This window comes from Euprymna scolopes, chromosome 41, assembly GCF_053919585.1.
Source record: "Euprymna scolopes isolate OS-2025 chromosome 41, ASM5391958v1, whole genome shotgun sequence".
NCBI lineage: Eukaryota > Metazoa > Mollusca > Cephalopoda > Sepiida > Sepiolidae > Euprymna > Euprymna scolopes.
Window position 1 is genome coordinate 21,842,986 of NC_136522.1, and position 24,163 is coordinate 21,867,148.

The window sequence follows — 24,163 nt, forward strand, 5'->3', positions numbered from 1 at the left end:
ACATTTAATGCTACCAAGACAAAACCCTTTTCCTTTAACAATTATAAGAAATGTTCTCAACCACCAATCATCATGGTTAATAGTACCCTACCTGAGAGTCCCTCGTTAAAAGTCCTCGGTCTAGCATTCACAGGTAACATGAATTAGGACAAATACTGTGAAGATACTGCCGTGACAACTGCAAAGGAGATTAACTCCTACTGTACCAGAAAACTCCTCACTCTGAACTGGTTCTAGATAATTTATAGAATTATTTTTTTCTTATGTATATGTGTATATTTATTGTGATTTTTATGGGTTAATTATCCCTGATTATGAATCCAAATGGATTTGAAAGTATTTGGTCCGATAATAAATATGGTAACTACATCAGTCAGTTCCTGCCAGAAGCAAAGAAATGAATTTGGAAGATGGAAAGGATTCAAACTAGAATCAGTATATACAAAAGGTCCTTTTTATTCATTGAAATAAGCCTCTCTCTCTGGCCTGTCGGTGGGACATTGGAATACGCCGACTGCCCCCCCCCCTGCAAAGGGTAAAAGTCCCTCAATGGGGCTACCTGTTGGCCATGGGTGGCAACCGGTGATGCCTAGGAAAAGGATTCTGGTGGTTGAGCAACTGATGCCTAGGGAAAATAAAGGTATCAGTTGCAACACTCCACTTTGGCCTTGTACTAGGCTAGACGGGCGGTCGGAGAGGCCCGATCCGATTAATCGGCTAGTCACGTCAAGCCCTAATACTTACACTGAAAATATCAATTATAACATTTCAAAAAAATAAATAAACAAATTTAATCTAAAGATAAAACAACATCTTATTACTACAAACATAGATAAACCAGGTAAGTGTTAGAAGGCGATGGCAAGGGTCAATCAATTGATGAGACAAAACCACACAACTGCTCCCTATCCAATGTTTCTATCAAACTGGGAAAGAAGAAACTAAAGGAGGAAACAGGAAATGATGGAACAAACTCAACCAATTGAGTATATCTTTTTTGTATCCCTGGGATGAAAGGGTGACTGGGTTTCACCCCTAACATCCCCCAGTTTCGGGCTCCGAGGAGGGTGGGTAGCAAAAGAGATGAAAATCTAAACAAACTTTCATGGATATAATAAACCCAAACAAAAAACCCAGAAACCAAAAAAATACTACAAAATCGAAAAGAACCCACTCTGACGTAACCAGCTCAGACAGTGAGCAAGAATATAACTATGAAATAATTGATAAAGAAAAATACCCAAGATTCATAGTAATCAAAACCTTAGAAGGAAAAAAGATCAGCGACCTGTCTCCATTCTTAATTGAAAAAATATTGTCTCAAAACAGCAACCCAAAAACAGCGAAAAAAATAAAAAATGGCAATCTACTTGTCACAGTAGACAACTATAAAGACGCAAAGAACATCTTAGAGATGGAAAAATTCCAAATCTATAAATGCAAAAGTTTTGCCCATGAAAGATTAAACTCCTCAAAAGGTGTCATAAAAAGCTATGAATTAACCTTGGCTACAGCAGAAGAAATAGAAAATGCCCTAAGAAAACGGAGTAATCGATCATGTCCAAATAAACATAAAAAGGAATGGTCAAACCATACCTACAAAAACCTACGTACTAACATTCAATACACCAAAAATTCCCAAAGAAATAAAAATCGGATATGCAATAGAAAAAGTAGAACAATATATACCAGCCCCTCTGAGATGTTTCAAGTCTCATAAATATGGACATAACAAAGAAACATGCAAAGGCAGAAAATGTGGCTTAAAAGAACCTAACCACACTGAAAGTGAATGCCCCAACGAAACAAAATGCCCAAACTGCCAAGAAAAACACCCAGCATACTCTAAAATATGCAAAATCTTCAAAAAAGAAAAAGAAATAGCTGAAATAAAATACAAACAAAACGTATCCTTTCCTGAAGCAAGGAAAAAAGCAAGCTCTCAAGAAAAAATAAACACTTACGCAGATATCACAAAAATTTCAAACCAAACAAACCAAACCCACTACCAAGACCTACTTAAACTAATCTCCGAACTAAAAAATCTAATTGAAACTTTAAAAACTAACCAAAACGAAAACAAGAAACAAATATCAGTATCTTTGAAAACTCAGTCAAATGATCTAAAACAAGTCCCAAAGAACAAAAAAGAACCCGAACAACAAAAACCACAAATAAACCGTGAAAGATCCAAATCACGTACAAGGACAAAAGCAGAAGATAAAAACACAATATCTGGAAAGCTGGAAACAGAACGGGAAAACACAAATCCTCCTTCAAAAAACCAAAATAAACAAAAAACAGAAATAATATTAATCAAAAACGAAAATAAATTTGAATTGAAATATAGAGTTATAGAAATAAATCTAGCTCTAAAAACAGATCAGGAGGAGAAAATGGAGACTGAGGAACCAAGCAGTTCAAGTAAACACAAAACAAAAACCACTCAAAACACAACAAATCAATAGAATGCTAGATATAAAAACCTAAACAAAAACCAAACAGTTAAAAAAAAACGAACTTATTTATGCAAATGAATAAAAACATCATACAGTGGAACTGCAGAGGCATAAAACCAAACTACGAAGAAACCAAACATATAATAGCACAATATAACCCCAGCATAATTGGCCTACAGGAAACTCTTCTAAAAGAAACAGGCACCATCAACTTCAAAGGATACCACATTTACAACCAAACAAATAGATCACAAACAGATAACTGACCAATAGGTGGCACCTCAATTATAATAAAAAAAACAGATACCACATATAAAATTACAACTCCAAACAAACCTTCAAACAATAGCAATTAAAGCTACACTCCACCGACCAACTATTTGTTCAATCTACATTCCACCTAAGCATAAACTAAATAAAACCGAAATTGAAGATCTGATAACACAACTCCCCACACTTTTTATATTAATGGGGGACTTCGACGCCCATAACAAAATGTGGGGATGTGAGAATATTAACCAAACTGGGAAAATCATTGAATCATTACTGGAATAACCCGAAATAGCTATACTTAACGACAAAACACACACGTACCTTCACCCAGGCACAGGAACGACATCAGCTATTGGCCTAACACTATGCAATATTTATGGACTTTCAATGGGAGGTACATAACGACCAGTGCGGCAGCGATCACTTCCCAATTTTTCTCAAAACCCAAGAACCTGCAACAGAAGAAACAAAGCCAAAATGGCAAATCTATAAAGCTAACTGGACTGAATTTAGCAAACTTTGTACAAACTTAATTAACCAAGAAATAGTTAACAAACCAGATCCTATGTTAGCTTTCACCAATATGCTAAACGAAATAGCAATCAAGACAATCTCAAAATCTTCCACTAAACCACACCCAAAATCAACGCCATGGTTCACAACAGAATGTAAAGAAGCAACAACAGGAAAAAAAACACTAAAACATTTCAAACAACATCTACAAAACCCAACCTCCAAAAATACCTACAAGCACGAGCAAAAGTGCGCTATATTATAAAAAATGCAAAAAAAGAAACCTGGCAAAACTATATTTCCAAATTGAACAACAACATGCCATAAAAAAAAAAACATGGGAAATAATAAGAAAAATAACTGGAAAAAAACTTGGAACCCCAATAAATAATATAAGTACACCAAATTATAGACAAAAAAGAAATAGCAGACATAATCGCAAATGAATTCAACCAAAACTCCTCATCCAACCACTACTCCCCCAAAAAAAATATACAATTCATAAAAGTAAAGATACAGCTACCGGTCCAGACGACATCCACTATCAATTTTTAAAACACATGCCAGACACATCTCTCAACATTCTCTTACAGATAATTAACAACATATGGTGGACTAACAATTTCCCAAAACACTGGCTTGAATCCAATATCATCCCAATTCCTAAAACCGGAAAAGATCACTCCAACCCTACCAATTATCGTCCTATCAAGCTGTATATGCAAAACAACAGAAAGGATGGTCAATACAAGACTAATGTGGCATTTAGAAAAATATAACTTCATTTCTACATACCAAAGCGGATTTAGACAAAATCAAGGTACTAATGGCCAACTTATTCGACTAAAAACATATATTCGTAACGGTCTAATAAGAAACGATCACATGGTCTCAATCTTTTTTGATATCGAAAAAGCGTATGACACCACGTGGAGGTACGGAATCTTGAAAGATATTCATAATATGGGAATCAGAGGAAACCTAGCAAAATTTATCCAAGAATTCCTATCCCACAGAACATTTAAAGTATGCTTAGGAAATACAACATCAGATCAACACACACAAGAAACAGGGGTACCACAGGGTAGTGTACTATCTGCCATCCTTTTTCTAATTAAAATCAACAGTATGATCGAAATTGTTAACATGGAATTCGAAAAAACATTTGTTGATGACTTTTCAATAATTTGCTCATCACCAAATATGCCAACTATCGAAAGACAAATGCAATATTGCCTTAACAAAATAGATCTTTGGGTTAACCAAAATGGATTCAAAATGCCCAAAAGCAAAACCACATGTATCTACTTTTGTAAGAAACGAAAATATCACCTTGACCCACAGCTCAAACTAGATGGACAATTAATACAATTAGTACAACATACCAAATTTCTAGGGATCATTTTTGATAATAAACTAAACTTCAAGGAGCACATTAACAAATTAAAACAAAAATGCTTAAAAGCAATAAATATCTTAAAAATAGTATCAAAACTAGACTGGGGAGCAGATCAAGCTACAATGCTCAAAATATACTGCTCACATATCAGATCCAAACTGGACTATGGTTGTGCCATATACAGCTCTACGTACAAATCCTACAAAAACAAACTACTAACAATACAGAATTAAAGTTTAAGACTTAGCCTGGGAGCCTATCGAACTTCTCCAATGGAAAGCCTTCACGTAGAAGCCCAAGAACTACCCCTGCATTTAAGATGGGGGAAAAACTAGCGTTACAATATGCAACAAAACTACAAAGCACCCCGAAAACCCAACATACAAAACTACCTTCAACCCACAATGTACAAACTTTTATTCAGGGAAACCAAAAAGTATACCCTCCTTTGGACACAGAATTAAAGAAATAATACATCAAATCAATGAAAACCCCGACAATATAATTACTAAAAAATAAACGACAGACCACCATGGACATTACACAAACCAAAAACCGACCTGACACTTACTGCTTACAAGAAAAACATTATAAATAATATAACAAACAGAAGCAACTTTGGAGAACTAAGAGAAAAATATGCAGAATACATAGAAATATACACCGATGGGTCTAAAACTATAAACGGAACAAGTGCAGCATGCACAGATGGACAAAATCAATATCAAATAAGACTGCCCAACGAGGCTTCAATATATACAGCCGAGCTGCAGGCCATCAAAATAGCTCTCAAACACATCAAAGACCTCAACGAACAAAAAGCCATAATATATACAGACTCCCTATCCTGTATTGTGGGTCTTGAAGAAAAATCTAAACACCCTTTTATCACAGAAATTATACAAGAATACAATGAATAACCGAAAAAAAAAACAATAAAAAAATTATAATAACCTGGATACCAAACCATGTCCGCATCCCAGGAAATGAAAAGGCAAACAAACTGGCTAAAGGGGCCACAAACCACCAAATGAAAAAAATTAAAATACCACATGCAGACGTAAAAAGAAAAATCAACAAATATTTAGAAAACAGTGGCAAGAGGAATGGAACAAATGCATTGCAAACAAACTGCACGAACACCAACCAATAATTAAAAACGAAAAACAAAATTTTTAAGAGAAGAAATTGTACGAAACGAATACGAATTGGACATACAAAATTAACTCATTCCTACCTAATCAAAGTGGAGGAAACACCAAATTGCACACTCTGCAACCAACAACTAACAATTAAACATCTACTGAGGGAATGTAGAAAACACAAACACACTCAGAAGAAATATTTTAACACAACAAACATTAGAAAAGTGTTCCAAGAAGTGGAGCCCCAACAAATCAAACTATTTAAAAGAAACAAATGTATTTAAACTTCTATAAAGTAAACAAGTAAAATTCATTTTAGAAGAACAAACCTTTTACAACTAAAATAATTTTTCGGAAAACCTAAAGCATCTTGCTTCAAAAGATAAACTTTTCAAGAAACTTAAAATATTTTTACAAGAAACTGAAAACCTATTATATCAACAAAACTTTTTTGGCATTAAATGACCCTTAAAGGTTGAAATGCCGTTAAACAAACACACACACACTCTCTCTCTCTCTCTCTCTCTATATATATATATATATATATATATATATATATATATATATATTAGCAGAATCTTATTTTATTGCTTCTAGATAATTTGAAATGAACCAAATAGACTTTTGCCAACTTAAAGCTTAAGATATGATTCATTTAGAACCAGGTCAGGATTTAAAAATAAGTTCATTACAAATTCTGTAGAAGTACCAAATTATTTTGAAACATTAAAAAAAATTCTTATTATGGAAACCAGTTTGATATTCTTTCTTTTTAATGTTAAAAAAAAAAAAAAGTTTTTTTTATCATTTTTTCCATTTTCATTTCTTTCCAGAATGTCCAGGCTGCTACTGTCTTGTTAACAGTCATTGCTAATCTGATGATAAACCCGACAATAATTCATGTCCTGCAGTTTGGAGTGGTTACTTACAAGTTGGAACAATTGAGACAAAACACGATTACACGTAAAGTTGACTTTATCTATCATCTCTATTTATAAAGTTGGGTCATTTATCAAACTTACAATAGGATTAAAATGCCAAATTTATATTCAAGAAAAGAACAATAGCTTTCTAATGTACTGATTATCTATCATGGCCTCCATTCAGTCTTGAGAGACAATGGATACCCCCCTGCAAGGGTGAAGTAAGTGTTGCACAATCATCAACCATTGCTGATCCCAGTGACAAGAAGTTCAGGACAACTGGAAACAATGCCAACAGAAATGGAGAGTGCATAAAGCCTCTGGTATTCCGAATATGGTTACCCATTTAGTACTGACCGAGCTCAATGCTGTTTAACTTCAGTGTGTCAATGTGATTATGCTATATATTATGTATATGTGATTGACATCCTATTAATTAATTTGCATATTGCTTTGCAAAAGAATATTGCATTAATTTACTATTTTCTAATTTAATAAATGCTTTAATTTTTATACAAGTAATAGCCAATCAGTGAAAGAAAGATGTATCAGGACGTTAATAATTTTTGTTTAGAGGAATGGACGGTGAATGCTGTCTATGAGTTTATGGGTCAGTTACGTAGAGTGAGGTCTCGGTTTAAGTACCCTGTGAGTAAAAATATTTTATGTAGGAGGGGGAATAGTGGGAGACTTGGTGAATGGGGGGGGGCAACTGCTTCCTCTGTAGGTGTTTACGATGATGATGTCACTCCTAGGATTAAATCTAGGATTTTATTACAAATTTAAGCATCTAAAATGTTCTATAGTTACATAAAATATTGGCTAATAGTGTAGAATTTGTATGTGCCATCTGTTGTTGTAAACCTATGGTATTTTGGTCCAGAGGGCGAAAACTGTGATGTTCTTATTATATACAAGATATGTATATTTCCAAACCAAATATGGCAGCATAAGATGGCTTCCCCACGTGTGCTTTGATATTTTTTTTTTTTTTGTGGACTTAAAATATTTCTATTTCCATTTATCAACATTTTTTTCTTTACCAAATCTTTTTTTATCCGATGAAACAAAAATTCTTTCCAACTGTTTTTAGGAACATTTGTCTCTGATGTGTTGTTTGGTGGGTTTTAGCTATTTGATGAAACGTGTGTAAGACCTATTTCATTATATCTTCTGTTTTGAGAATAATGACTAACCATATATATATTAGTTGGGCGGGGGGGGGGCTCCCTGTCAGTATGGATGAGGAGTAATCTGTGTAGCAGTTTGGTCCATCTCTAATGCTTTCTACCGTCATTAGCATATGTATTGCTTTTTTTTTTTTTTTTTTTTTTTTTTTTTTGTTTCTTTTCTATTTTGAAGATATTTCAGTTAAAATAAAAACTTTGTAGTTTTCATCCAAACATTCTTGTAAAATAATTTTCTGTCAAAAATACTTATATATGTACATAATCTAATGTAATCAATACTTAATATGTATTATTATTATTATTAATCAGAATACACGTTCCAGGGAAGGTAAATTTAATTTCCCAAACAATAGTTTTCCACCACTTTCATGTCCCCTTACAAAAATTAAAATCAAAATATAATGGTACTAAACCTTATGTATAGAATTCTTATTCCAATTTTCAATCAAAATTCCATTACATGATTTGATTCTACAAATTTAAGCTTAAGAAGTTGTATTTCAGGAAATCTTGCTTGATTGGCTTTTGATAGTTATGGACAACATTTAATGTAAATCTGAAATATTTGGATTTTTTAATGCTGTGTGCCCATATATTATGCATCTAAAAAAACCTTTTTAAATATTCGAAAAAAAAAACTGAAATGTAGGAAATCTTTTATTGATTGATATTTAAAGCCGATTATTAAAATTTCACATCAAATTTAAGTCTTTAAATTTTCACAAAGGGGTTTTCAACTCCTTTTTACCACTTTGCATAAAACTAAGTATAGTCCACATTATGACCCCCTTATGGCTGCTCAGTGACATTTATTCACTTTCATTTATTTAATGTTTTTGTTGTTTTTTTTTTCTCTCTATAGAAATTGACCTACCTTCTCCACAGTATTACCTGGAAGTTGTCAACCAGACAGTCACATCTTTTGACCCAGCCACATCTGAAGCTGTTGCTCTCCAGCTTGGAAGTACAGAGATCATCCTTCGGGATCGGAGTATCCTTTTTTTCTCTCTCTCTTTATATATATATATATATATATATATATATATATATATATAGAATACTTCTTACTTAACTGCTATTATTGGTTACAAGTTTCATTTGATTCAGAAGGCGCCTCACATGCTGAAATAGAGGTCCTCTTTGTGGCCGTTTCCATAACATACTTGTTTTACAAGAAAGGGTCATTAGCCCTGTGCTCAACCCCCAACCTGCTGGACCAGGGATCACTCTGTCTGGTTTCTATCCATCAACCTTTCTTGCAAGGGGGACCCTGCCAAAAGCTTTCGCTCTCGCTAGCATAGCTCTAGGGATCATTGAAACGCTCTAGCTCCTTCACTGCGACAAGGTGGTAATCCAAGGAGGAGAGATCTGGAGTTTGCCGACGACCTGGCACTACTATCCCATACACACCAACATATGCAAGAGAAAACCAGCAGGTTGCAGACATTTGGGCAGCAGGTTGGACTCAATATTAATACCAAGAAGACAGACAATTACACTGAACGTGAATAGATCAACTCCAGTTCAGGTAAATGGAAAGGGCTTGCACCAGGCAGACAGCTTTACCTACTGTGGTGGCACAAGCATACAAAAGCAGGCTGAGCAAGGCAAGCAGTCTTTTTAGGGGAATGAGCAACATCTTTAGATCTGCGCAATACAACACCAACACCAAGCTCAAACTCTATCAAAGCTGTGTAGTATCAATACTCTTATGTGGATCGGAATGCTGGAGAACGACGGAAGCAGATTTCATCAAGCTTCAATCCTTTCATACCACCTGCCTTCGACGAATACTGAGAGATATTCTGGCCTAAGATCTCCAATGAAGACCTACTAAAGAGATGCCATCAAGAAGATGTGGGCCTAATCATCAGAAAATGGCGATGGATTAAGCACATTCCCCGGAAAGACCCACAATCATAAAAACAGCACTGCACTGGACTCCAGATGATGAAAGAAGAAAGGTGAAAAGGGAGAGGAAAGCTATGCAGCATTCTTGGGGTTCACTGGCGAGGCTGGCTCAGGATAAGCAGAGATGAAGGGGCTTTGTAATGTAATGGTTGATTAAAAGGAAAAAAGACACAAACTAACTAAAAAAATAAAGGCACCAATTTCTATAACTAAAGTGACCACAAATGTCCTGTACACCCTGTAAATTTTTTTTTATTTTTTTTTTTTTTTTTCAAAAAGAATTTCTTCAATCATTCTTGTTAATCGGAGTAATCTCCCCTTGTTTGTATGTTTATGTACTATGTTGGTATTTCTTAACTTTTCACTTTTGTGGAACTTTTCCAATAATAGCAATGTTCCGAGGAATACTATACATTAGAAAATATTTTACAATCTTATTTATTTCTCCTTCATAATGCAAGTAATATTTTTCTTTTTATAACCGATTTAAGTTTTTTTTTATTTATTTATTTTATTTATTTATTTTTTTTTTTATCTTTCTCAAATTTACTGACAGTTTTGGGGGAGAAAAAAAATCAACATATTTTACGGTTCTTCATTATAATAGCAAAGTCCGACGGTCGGAAAATTGAGTTTTCATTAAAAAAATAATAGTAGCTATTTACTTTTCATTTTAACTAAAAGCAATGTTGTTTACCTAATTGTCATATCGCAATTAGTTAAATATTATTGCATTATTACCTAAAACATGTACTTTGAGCAATAGATGATTTTGTGTATCTGCCAGTAATTGTAACAAGATGGACAGAGTTACTTCCCCTGATTGACGCTGCTTTATTATGTATAAACTTAAGTTATTTCCAAAATTATTTCCATTAATAATTAATTTTTTTATCTAATCGGTTTTTGTAAATTTTGAATATGTTACTAAATTCGACATAGCAATAAAGTAGATGCCATTGGTTTTACTTGAAATTAAATATTTCGAATTTCGCTATTATAATGTAGAAGCATCTATTTTTCTAACAATCAGTTTAAAAGCTGGATTTTTTTTTTTTTTTTTTTTTTTTTTTTTTTTTTCACAATTTTATAAGAAAATTAAGTTTGAAAAAAAAAAACCCTGAAAAATTGCACATATGTGCAAAGGCATAATAATCTCTACCTTATTTGTCAGTATTGCTTGAAGAATCTTTTGGCATGTTCTTAAGGAACTCCAAGGTTTCCACAGTTGGGAAACCCTACACTAGGTACTTGCCATTTTATGTGCAGATTTGGAAAGAAAATGCCAACTTATTTCTCAAGAAATCTTATTATAAAAAGGAGAGTTGTGAATGTCTGTAACATAACGTAGATCCATGGCCTTGAGCCCTTGGAGGGGCACAGGCCATCCACAACTTTGGTAGATGCTTTTGTAGCAAGGAGTTCTTTTTTCAGGGTGAGGATGCTGGCCCCGTGCCCAAGTTTCTCAGAAGGTACATACAGTACCTAGCTGTCCCAAATGGGCACCTATCTGGTATTGGGCAGGCCCAACGTTGCTTAACTTCGATGATCTAGCGAGAACCTGTGTGTCAACGTGATTGTACCGTACAACACAGCACAGATGCTTGTATGCAAATGCATGCGAACTGATGTTAAGAACTATAAAACTGTAAAAGAGATCTCGTGAGAGACATGGATAACATTCGATCACGTGCGAGATGTGAATCATGATCACGTGCGAGATGTGAATCATGATCATGTGAGGGACATCACACGAGTAAAGAGAATGAGGAAATGTTGTTGCTACAAAGAAAAAAAAGTGAGTTGGACTTATTTTATATTCTTTATTTTGGTCTTCTTTGCAACTGAAACTCGACACAGCGTGTGTTGGTTCCCGAACGTCGTTACATGTCCAGCTAAAGAGGAATTGACAGAAGAGAAAAATGGGGCTAAGAAGCGCGGGATAGAGATAGAAGTTTTGATAGAAATATGCTTTTGCCTCGGGCAATCCCAGGTGACTCTGCTGGTTCCTAATCAAATAAGTACCATGTTTTAGGTTATCTCCTGAAAACACATTTCTTTTTTTTTTGTTATTCCTTAAATTTTTCTCAGATATTCAAGACAGTGAACAGTCCTATCAGCCATCAGCCCTCATGCATGTTATCAAACCTGCTTATATACGTAAGTTTTATTATGATTTCAAGTGTTTAAATGTTGTGCACCTGCCTTGGTCTTTGCCTTGAAATATCGCACGGCTGTTTCTGAATCTTTCTGATCAATAGTTTTCTTCCTAAAAAAATCAATGTTTGATTCTGATGCTTTAGATTTTTGTAAAACATTGGCCCATGTTCTTAACAAGAAAAATGCTTTTTGATTTAATTTCTTTCAAAAAAATAATTTATCCACTTTTTGAAGATTTTTAAAACGGATACAGTTTTTGATAATGATTCAGATGCAACAGAGTAGGAAGTTCTGATGTCCTTTTTGCTTCCTTTATCTCCTTTCTTTAATTCTCTTAAAGACACTGGAAGAAGGTAGTCTGCTTTGTATTGAATTAATAGTGTCACTATATAGTACTTCCTCTGTAGGACACTTGCTTATTGCACTGTTTGTAGATACCATCTGAGTTCAAACCTTCACCAGGACATAAAAATTTTTACTGTGATTTTATTCTGAAATTGGACTTTATTTTCTTTTTTTCTTTTCTTTTTTTTTTTACTTGTTCAACTCCCTTCCCTCCCTCCCAAAGAAGGCAAATTGCTACTAAGCTGTAAGAAATTACTGTGAATTAGGGATCATGCCTACAGGGATCCTCTAAATAGGGAGTTGAGCAGCGAGATATCTGTTGACTTTACACTTGAATTTATGCATGTGAATACAGTTGGGAAAGTAAGATATAGGCAGGGAATTTCAAAGTCTAGTAGTTTGCGAGGAGATACTTTCAGTCACCCTAAAAAAAAGTGTTAGATGTCCATCTTGAAGCTAACCCAAGCGATATGGAGATTAGTGCTTTTTATCGAGTTGCTATCGCACCTAAAGTGTACTTCACCTGTCCTTATATGGGTAAAAATTAAATCAAGAAGAGTGTTCACTTGAAGGATTTGTAAATTATATTTGATGAATTTTGCATAACAGTTGTTTGTAGTAAAACAAATAACACCTGAGAATTCTTCCTTCAAACTCCTCGGCTCGAACCATCATACCGTGATGGAGGAAAAGAATGTGAAAAACAAAATGTGAAGTCTTTGCTATTGTGGCCATTGCTAAACCGAAAATGACGTAGGTTTAAATTAAGGCTAGACAATCGAAAAGAGGAAATGACTTTTGAAAATATCGGTGAAAAAAATGACCCCTCCTTGTAGAAAAGTGCCTAGTTGAGGATGAAGGAATTAATGTTTTTAGCCAATTTTTCGATATTTGTTGCCCAAAAGGTCGAGCATCAAAATGATACCGATCTCATGAAAATCCGTCACCTCTGTCGAAAGTTTTAGGCACACATACAAACATATATGCATACATTTAAATAGGCAGGTGAGATTTATATTATAGGCTAGCGCCTGGGTGAGAAACGGGGGGGGGGGTAAAAAAGTTTTGGTAGGTATGTAGGATCAATTCCGAAGCCCTGAGGTGAAGTTGGAAAATAAAATGTGAAAAAAACATGACACGTTAACCAATCAGCCAGCAAGAAAAAGTTACTGAAAGACATTTGAATTTATTTAAGTAGGAAGAGAATTGACAAGTGCCCGCACCTAATGACTTAATGAGATCAAGTGGAAATCGTGGAGTAAACATTTTCAGCGATAGTTATGACGACGTAAACAATAGCTAGTCAGCAGTTAACATTTTCTGTGTTTTAATGAGGTCAATAACTCTGTTTATTTGTTTTTACCCAACTTTGGGGAAAACCAGCTCCCCGTTTATTAGGGGAGTGTCCAGAAGAAAGCAATTGGCCAAACGTATACATCGCTTTCCGGAGACCACCGGGAACTACCGATTCGAATCCAGTTTTGCTTTTTTATACCAAAAAGTGAAAGACACCTGCGACAATCTAAAAATCTGGAAAAAATAGCGCGTGAAAGTCGAGCAAATTAAATATGCACGCGACCTCCCGTTTATAACTCATAAATATTATCATTTAGACGTGATATAAAAAGTTTTAAGAAGGAATGAGCCGACCGATAAGTCCAGCAAAAAAAGCCTTTTACAGACATACACAAAAAGCGAACATACATACACACACTTTCGCTTTTCTATTTATAGATGATTTTCAAAAACTAATCAGCAGGTGTTAGTTTTATTATAGTTTGATGTGTTGCCATTGATTAATAGCGAAAATTCTGTAAATCAAAGGGAGATAAGTCAGTCTGTCATTTAACAAAGAAATAATTAGTGGTGTGACAACAGCATATTTTTTTTATTGTTTTGACTTTTGTGTATATATCCATTAATATCTTATGTTTTTATATAGACGGATGTGGTTCTCGGTTGATTAAGTGTCTAACTGTGTCGGATATATACCCAAGAATAAAAAGAATATTCTATTACCACAGCCCTAGTAATAACGAATGTCAAAGTGACAAAATACGAAAACTGATTTTTTATTTTTAATTGGATCTTCTGCAATAATGTTTCCGAATTTTTTGGTGAGGATATTTGTTTTTGCATGATACATGCATATATTAAACAGTTTTTACTTGGAATGCTATTTTCATTTGTATCCAATAGTATACCAGCACCGAATATTTTCTGGAAATAATACCTTTTCTTTTTTATTTCAGTTTTTGCTGTGATGCCTTATAAGAAATGGGTGCTTGAAACGGACCGAGAATACGATATTTATCTTGAAATTTATGATTCAGATAACCATAAAATTTACCCATCAGAAGTAAGAAAATCTTTGTAGTTCTTGTCTAGAATTCTCCTTACATTTAAAAAAAAAAAAAAAAAAAAAAAAAAAAACAGAAAATTTGTATGCTGTACAAAAAGATCATATTCCAAAAATCACATAAATTGATAGTTTTATTATTAGACTAGCAGGGGTGCCTGGTGATGCCCGGGTGTGTGTAGGTGATGTAGTAAAGAACACTGGGAAAAAAAAAAAAAGTGGTAGGGAGGGTCAAAACAGGCAGCCCAGGTGGGGAGAGGTGTTGTTAAAAAGAAAAAATAACAAGTGGTACTAGGTAGGTAAGCAAAGGAGGGGCCTGACATTGCCCAGGTGTGGAGAGGTGGTTTAGTTAGGAATCAGGGAGGGTGTCTACAAAAAAAAGTGGTACTAGCAGCATTGCCTTAAAAAGTGGGGGGGGTCAAAACAACAGTAGGCATAGAGAGGTGTTTAAAAAAAAAAGTGGTAGTAGACTGGCAGGCTCGAACCCATAATGCAAAGGAGGAAAAGAAGGTGGAAAAATCATGACCACTTTGCCGATGTATCCATGGCAAAACTGGAAGTCACGAACATCAAAATTAAGCGTGGTCAGTGCAACAGTGACGATGACTTGCTAAAATGTCGGCGAAAAAAGCAACCCCTCCTTGTACAAAACTGCCCAGTTGAGGGTGAAGAAATGAATGTATTGGGCCAATTTTTTTATATTTGTCGTCTGAAGGATCGAGGTTTAAAACGATACCGGTTTTGTCACAGTCCGACATCTGTCAAAAGTTTTTGCGAGACATAAAAACACACACATTTTGCCCTTTCTATATATATATATATATATATATATATCAGAGAGAGAGACTAGCGCGGGTGCCCGGCATTGCCTTGGTGTTTGTAGGTGTGTGAAAAAAAAAAGTTGTAGTAGGCAGGCAGGCTCGAACCTGTGACACGAAGGCAGAAAAGAAAGTGAAAGAAAACCTGACATCATGACGCAACGGGAAGTGAAAAGCGTTCAAATTTAGCGATATCAAAATGTTGACTTGCAGAAATGAACGTCTGACTTTCTGCCATTTTATTTATTTTGTTTCCCCATGATGTTGGGGAAAACCAGCTCCCCTCCAAAAAGGGGAACCCCGGCAGTGTCCCAATCAATAGCAATTATCTGATATGAAGGATCCCCCCCCCCCCATTGATCAAAGCTGATTGCCTTTCTGGATGTCCCGGCCAGGAAGGCTAGGCGAGTGCATTTGCTTCGATTAGTTTCACTTTATTTATAAAAAAAGACAAACACTGGAAAGGACACGACCTTAAACTATATTCGATGGTGAAGCCCCAGCTCAAGGGCTTCGGGGAGTGCGGAGCTACCCTTTAATTGTCATTGCTCCCAGGTCCACTCTGACCCGGAGTGGTAGTACCTGTTAGGGTCCCAACTATGGGTTAAATAGAAGCAGACTTGAAAACAACAAATATATTCTATTAAAAAAAAAAATTGTTCTTCAAAATCACTGGATTCAGCATTAAATAACCTGAAAAGGGTCGATATGCCGTAAAACAACCAATCAACTGGAAAGGACAGGATCGCAGGAATTTTTAAACACTCGATCAAATAAAAGATAAATGACATCAGTTCACAGATCGGAGATATTACAATCTAGGGAGTATAAAGAAAGTTCTCCAAGATAGTAACATTGTCGAGAACCTCCACAAAAAAAGCCTTTCTTGGATATACAAAAACACTTGTAACCATTTTGCCATATATATATATATATATATACACTAGCAGGAGGTACCCGGCATTGCCGGGGTGTTTGTTGGGGGGGGGTTAGATCAAAACAATCCTGTTTCAAAAAAAAAACGTTGAGGGGGTGTTTGGAGGTGTAAAAAAAAAAAAATAAATAAATAAAAAAAAAAAAAAAAGTTAGTAGGAAGGTAGACTTGAACCCCGAAGCCTTGACGCGAAGGTGGAAACGAAATGGGGGAAAAAAAACTCTGAGACCTAACCATCTTGGCCACGAGGAAGTGATAAGTGTTGTAAGTTAACGTTTATAAAGTGAAATTGACTGGTGCAAGAAAGTTGCCGCGTGATGTTTGACCTTGAAACATGACGTGGCTGCAAGCCAGTTTTCGCTTTTTTTATATACTGAAAAGCGTAACGAAACTGCGGCGATCAAAAAAAAAATCTCAAAAGTAGCACGTAAAAGTCGGGCAAATTAAAAATAAACGCGACCCCCAGTCATAACTCGTAGATATTATGATTTAGACATTGTATAAAAAGTTTTAAGAAATGAGCCGACCGAGAAGCCCGGCGAAAAAAGCTTTTGGTGGACATACACAAAAATGCACACACACTAACACACATTTTTGCTTTTATATATATATATATATATATATATATAATATAATATATATATACATATACTAATGGGGGTACCCGGCGTTGCCCGGGTGTTTGGAGGTGTGTGTAGTTTTAAATAAAAAAGAAACCGGGGGGGGGGGGGTAGGATCGAAGTCCTGAGGCGAAGTTTGAAAATAAAATTGGCCAGCCAGAATGAATTAGTGAAAGATTTTTGAATTTATTTAAGTAAGAACCAAATTGACAAGTGCGCGCACGGAAGTCGTCGAGCGTTACGACGTCGATGACCAGGTTTGTTTGTTATAAGCGAAGTAAAAAAAGAAAACAACGTTAAAACTTAAGCGGAGGGGGTAATCAAAACATCGGGGGAAAAAAACTAACGTAAGGCAAACGAACGATGAAAACAGAAAAGCGAACACGTGAAAAATAGCTTAAATGGGCCTGTTTCGATATTAAAATTTTTAAAAATTGGTGGGTACCCGGGTGTTTTTGGGGGTGTGGTCGGGGGGTGGATAAGCGAAGTAAAAAAAAAAAACAAAACAGAAAACCGAACATCACGTGAAAAATGGCTTAAATAACACTGGTTCAATATTTAAATTTAAAAAATCGAAAAAAAGACCTCACACCACAATTCGAACCCAAAACAGATAGATAACGAACCAACGCGCTAACCAACTGAGCTAACGCGACGTACATGAAATTTAGTCAGTTTTTCAACTATTTAAAGTAAATCAGATCATGACGTCATCCGATGCATGCGTAGAACCAGTCGTCGTCACAAGAGGACCGTTTTTGTTCATTCCATTCATCGTTTTTCAATCTTATATCATCGTTCAACTGGCAATCTCATTGACCCTTATTCTTGAGTGGCTTTTGGCCTTAATAGCTTGTAATTTCATAGCTGATAAAAATAGAAGTATTTCAAATCCTATACTAAGATATACTTAGTTGTTTAGACATACGATTTCATTTCGACTGAATCTACTTGAATATTATGCGACATATGCAGTCAGACGATGTTTTCACCAACTTAGATATTGATAAATTGGAAAGTTGTAATTGGATCCTTTTTTTTTTTTTTTTCTTTCCAGAATCTGCTGATTAATGCTGTATTTGATGAGAAATATTTCCGAATTCTTCATCACACAAAAAATGGTTCTTATTTCCGTGTCAGTCCATTGCAGAAAGGTGTCACCAAGATCAAAGCCGTATTGAAAGGTTTGCTTGTCAAGGTAAGTGTCTCTTGCCACACATGTACAACCCCTCCCTCTCTTTCGTTTGCTTGCTAATTAAAAAAACAATTTTATACATATTTTTCCCCCAAAGTCTTACATAGATTCGATGTTTTCTCTATAGAGAGATCTGTAATGAAACATTGCTTATAGAGTATCATATGGCGTACAGGTGAAAATCACATTCCAAGTAAAAACTCCTTGATATACTTGTGTATCATGCAAAAATAAGTATCCTCACCAAGATGAGGAAAAATTGAGTAGAATTTTAATGAAAAATAAAAATCGCTTTTCATATTTTTCCAATCCACAATTCATTAAATGACAGACTGGCTTGTCTTTTGCTGCTTTACAGGATGTCTGCCCACAATTCATCAATGGCGAATCAGCAAAATACAATAAAATTGATTTGTTTTCCCTAATTTTTGGTGTAGATACTTATTTTTGCATGATACGTTAGTCTATCAAAGAATTTTTCAGTTAATTTATTTGGAACTGCATTTTTTTTTTTTTTTTTTTTTTTCCCCACCTATGCCCCAAACTGTATAAGCATCAAATGTTCATATTCACACAAGTTTCTTGGAGCAGCATTTTAAAAATTGATTTTTAGAGAAAATTTATGAATAGTGAGGTGGGGAGGATAAAGTTGAATCTATGAGGAATGTTCATATTTTTTTGTGTGTGTAAATTTCATTTTAGGGAGACATTTTTGGTGGTAATTTTGATTGTGGAAGTTAATTTTTGTATTACGTTTGGGTTCTTGGAAGCAAAATTAGGTCTTGTCCAGAATTCTTCCTATATTAAAAAAAAAAAAAATCTGCATGATATACATACCCATGATGAAACAAAACTATCATATTCCAAAAATTATGTGGCACTTGCATTAGGTTGGTGCAAAAATGTTTTTTTTTTTTTACCTGAAATTGACTTCATAAAACAGCATTATTTTTGCACCAACCTAATATATTACACAAACGAAAAGTATTGAATTTCAAGTGAAAGAAATGGTACCTATGTAATTGTCAAGTCTCAAATAGTAACATCTAAAAATTATGAAAAACAATAAGGTAGAAAAATAATTATTAATGAAAAAAATTGCGAAAGGAAGTGAAATCACTTTATTACAAGGGGAGATAATTTGTTACGTCACGTGACAAACGTAATTCAAAATGTCAGATAAAATTTATTCTCCATATAAATTTTATCAAAAACAGTTTCCATAATTTTTGGATATGTTACTGTTGCATTTGTATAATGTAGAAGCACTAATTACGTAAATTAATCAAATAGTTTGATTTTTATAAATAAAATCATTTTTAAGCAATTAATGCAAATTCAGAGATGTTATAACAAATCTAGTAAATATGAATTGTTGGGTTTATATCCCTTTGTTTCTTTATCTTTCAAAATGATGGACGAGACATTCACTCCTCAGATACTCATAAAATTTGATTTTTTTTATTTAAAAGTAAAACTACTTGATCAATTTACATCATTTTTCATCACAAGTAAGTACTTCATACATATTTTTTCTTTTTGTTTTTTAATATAGGGGAAATAAAACTTTATGCCATCAATAATTTAAATTTTATTGGAGACATGTTTATCTTTCCAGGGTGAAGAACGTTTGCTTGAAAGATCATTGCGGACTGAACAAACAGTTGAAATTTACGACAAAATAGTTGTTGATCCACCGTCATTGTTGTTTCCGTGGGACCCTAATACCAAACTGGCATACAGTTACAAGTTGACGGTAAGTTTAGTACCCTTTTGAAGAAATAAAGTAGTGGTCAGAACTTCAAAGCATATTTTTGAATGAATGACTCCTCTTAGTTTGATCACTGTTCATAACTATAATTTGAAAAGTTATATTTCTTTATATAACTACAGTAAACTCTTGAGGTGGGTATCCAAAACTGATTTTTTTTTTAAATATACCGAAAATCGTTTTAGATATGCATATTTAGTGTTGCAAAGTATGAAAATACCAAATTTATCTTCGTATCTCAATTAGTATTAATTTTGGCCATTCAAAGTTTGTCAGAATTTTTTGTTTTTACATAAGCATCACCACTTATCAAGGCCCAGAGGCCACTTGAGGATAAGGGTTAAAGAGTGTACAGTAGTAAAATTGGACAATATAGTAATTCTTAGTAATGGAAATTTGGTAAATTTCTTAACTTAAGTGGAACGGCTCATCAAGAACTTGTTTACGTTGGACTTGAAGACAACTATATTGTAGTTAGCTGGAAAGCACAAAATGGAAGACAGTTCCACAGGTGTGCAGTTCTAAGAAAGAAGCTTTGTTCATGGAATCTACGTTTAGGGTTAGGCTCAAATAACGAGTGGGGGAAATTGTGTTTCTTGTGATACTGAATAGAAGGCCAACTTAAACAGTCATATCAAGTCATATTTGGATTCTTCAGACTACTGTTATCATCTTGAGTGTTATTTTCATGTTTCATTTGATGTAACTTATTGAACATGTGGGAATCTGCACACAATTTAGAACGGAACATTATATTTAACCCACGACAGTCAAAATACAATTGCGAATTACTATCAATTAATCACTGATGATAGAACGAAAGCATGCTATCTCTGTGGATTCAATAAAAAGTTCCATTTGAAATTTTCATGCAGATTCCATAGTTCAACAGAAAGACTCAAGTTTGATGCACCTTTTTTTTTTTTTTACTTTAGTCACTATTTATCAAGGCCTAAAGGCCACTTAAGGATAAGGTTAATGAATGTAAGATGCTAGTGTAGTAATCGTTAATGGTGTAAATTGGGTAGAATTTGATTATTTATGGGAACAGCTCAACAAGAACTTGTTTACATTGGATTTGAAGGCTACTATGTTGTATTCAATTGGAAAGCAAGCTAGCGGAACAGTGTTCCACAGGTAAGCAGTTCTGAGAAAGAAGCTTTGTTCATGGAATCTGCGTTTAGATTTAGGCACAGAAAGTGGAGGAAATTGTATATAGTGGTTGTAACTAGTTGAGTAGTTTTGTGAAAGTTGGGTAATGGACCATAGATTGGAGTTTAGTCAAGCACTTGCCATGAAAATAACAATAGAGCAGAGACAGGCTTTCTGTGGGGAAAGAGGTTGCAGGAAAGAGAAAAGGGCATCACCTACTAGGTTTCAAAGCTGGTTTTGATCTCTATCAAAGCTGGATAGGGTGCCGAGAAGCTCTTGCACCAGATGTGACAACAGTACTCCATTACAGGCATACCTTGCTCTTATGCAAATAGAGGATTGCATCGACAGTGAAATATCTACTGGAGCAGTCAAGTGATCCAACCATTTTTCCAGCGATATTGGCAACAGATTTGATATATGTGTTCCAGATCAGGAATGAAGGTCAATCTCAGAAGCTTGTCAAGACCTGGAGCTTTCCCAAGACTAGAGCCATTCATTCAGATTATTTTTCCTGGGGAAAGTTGAAGATTACATCAACTGAAACACTATGAAAATAACACTCAATATCAGAACAGTAGTCTAAATCCTAATAATTCCTCATCTAAAAAACTCGGAAACATGAAGATAAAAAAGCTTTAAATAAGTGAAAATCTTTATAAATGTCAAAGTTCATTAAAACAAAGATATTTTAGATGTAATTAATATTTCTTAGATTATTCCATCTTAAATGTTGATGAAAATCTCATACCGTCACAAAAATTGTTCGGAAACAATGCAGAAGAATAACTTTCATTGTTCATACAAGTTTTATTGGTACTTGTAGAGAAGGTACCATGTTTTTGTCAGCAATGATGTTTTAACAAAAAAAACAAAAAAAACATGCAATTTTTTTATAGATAAAGAAGAAAAGGAATAAAAACCACTCAACTTGCAAAATTAGCAAGGCCACGCCATTTTTTTCTTTACATTGAATAAACTCAAATCAAGCAATTATTGAAAAAAAGAGCATAAAAACAAAGTAATATTCTCTTTATTTTTTTTTTAAATCTGCCAATTAGAACTGGAGTTATGACCATTCAAAGTATCAAAAAATGCATGGTTCACTGGACTTTTTGCCTTAAGTCAGTCCTATTTAAATGCATATAATTACAGACTAACCCATCTTTAAAAAGCTGTATCTTCAAATCTTTTCAAGGTATTATGATGAAATTTTGAACATATCATAATACTATGGTTCAGTTGGCTGTATTTACAACCATCTCACAGACTAATTAGCATACTTCAGTTTCATTTTAACGGCTTTAAGTAGAAACATCATAAAAACAGCTAAGAAAAATGGTAATTAAGGCTTTATCATCATAGGAAGTATTATTCTGATGGACATTATCATTTGTCATTCTCACATCATGAAAAATCCAAGATGGCGATCAGGAAATACAAGATGGCGACCGTGAAATCCAAGAAGGCCACCATAACACAATTCAAAGAAATTATTAAGAAAATATGGCTTGTAGCATATGAAATGAAAGGAAATTTTGTACAGATTACAATTATAACACTTTCAAGTACATTAAACTAATTAGGATGATTAAGTTTTATTTTAATGGCTTCAAGTTGCTGCAACAATTATTGGGTGGGTTTCTATCACTATTTTGTATAATTTTTTTATTTTTAAGTCATTGTGGAGACTTCAAAGATTTCAAGAAACATCGCAGCCATTTTTTCTTGTTCTCGTGTAACACTTGACATTGCTTGTTTTTGAAACAGAATAAACATTTACAACACCAAAAATTTATCATAGTAGGTAGAAGAGTAACTTGCTTTTGGTAACATTTATTTATTTGTTTTTTGACCACTTTGTGGATTGTAAAAAAACAAATGTTATCATAGACAAGGTAAGTTATTCTTTTATTTAACTGGATAAGTGGTTTGTGTGTTTTAACTCATTTAAGTGTTTTATTTAAATAAATCAAGTGGCGTCTAGTGAAGCCGTTGGAATTAAAATTTTAAAAAAAATTTTGTTTAATGAAATAAAACAAAATTACAGCGTTATTTTTGTAATATTATTTTCAAGTAAAATTCAAGTTTTATGATATCCTTTTTTATTAAATTGTTAGGTGAAAGTACAGAATAGTTGGAAAACACCTTATTCCCATGCTAAGAATGGGTTTCTAAAAGCGTTTCAAAAGTTTGGGAGACTCTTTTTTGGAGGTAGAAATGTACTTATTACTGATTTAAAGACTATGAGTGTCAAATTAAGTAGCAGTGTGTGTCTTGTCCAGCATTGAAGTTATGGTGTCTGGTATTGCTAGCAAAATACTTATAATTTCTGACATTATACAGATGAAGTTTTTTTTTTTTTTTATTTTCATTAGTACATCTATAAAGATCTCTTCTGACATTTACACAGTCTGAAGCCAAATTTGGCAGTTGGAAAAAATGAATCAAATGTACACTTTATCAAATTTTTTATAAAAAGTTTGAGATAATTCAAAAACCTTTTATACTGGACTAATTCTGAGAAAATAAAAAGTTGTTTTCTTAATATCGGAAGATTTTGTTGAATAATCCAACTTTTGACATATAAAAAAAAAAATTGACATCAAAACCTTGAAATTTACTATATTAAAATAAATCGGTCATTTTTGAATAAACTTATAAGGCTTTAGATTAAAATTTTAAATAATTTTGCACAATACTAAATTTAAAATATGTAAAGATAAAATATATTTCTTCAAAAATATAATGCAAGAAAAATCTTGCATTGTTCAATTGAATTTGGTTATACACTTGTTAAAGGTAATATTCTTTAATAAAATAAAATACGCATAAAGTGTGCTTGAAAGCCAAATCACAATATAATATTAGAAAAATAAACAAATGTTTTACTTGTTTGAAATTTATAACATGAATATATTTCGGAGCTAAACTCCATCCTCAGTATGTTTTTCCCCTTTTTTTTCTATTCTTCTTTCTTGCCATCTTGTAAAGTT

At 33.9% G+C, this 24,163-nt stretch overlaps 1 protein-coding gene across 1 annotated transcript in view; it reads left to right on the top strand.

The window, feature by feature from the left end:
- LOC145266410 (nuclear pore membrane glycoprotein 210-like) overlaps nucleotides 1–24,163 on the top strand; it is a 203,385-nt gene that overhangs the window by 38,387 nt on the left and 140,835 nt on the right. Inside the window, exons 6-11 of the mRNA XM_080122073.1 lie at nucleotides 6,623–6,752; nucleotides 8,765–8,893; nucleotides 11,905–11,973; nucleotides 14,571–14,677; nucleotides 18,107–18,247; nucleotides 19,863–20,000. Of these exons, the coding sequence (XP_079978199.1) occupies nucleotides 6,623–6,752; nucleotides 8,765–8,893; nucleotides 11,905–11,973; nucleotides 14,571–14,677; nucleotides 18,107–18,247; nucleotides 19,863–20,000 (714 nt within the window). The remainder of the gene's footprint in view (nucleotides 1–6,622; nucleotides 6,753–8,764; nucleotides 8,894–11,904; nucleotides 11,974–14,570; nucleotides 14,678–18,106; nucleotides 18,248–19,862; nucleotides 20,001–24,163) is intronic.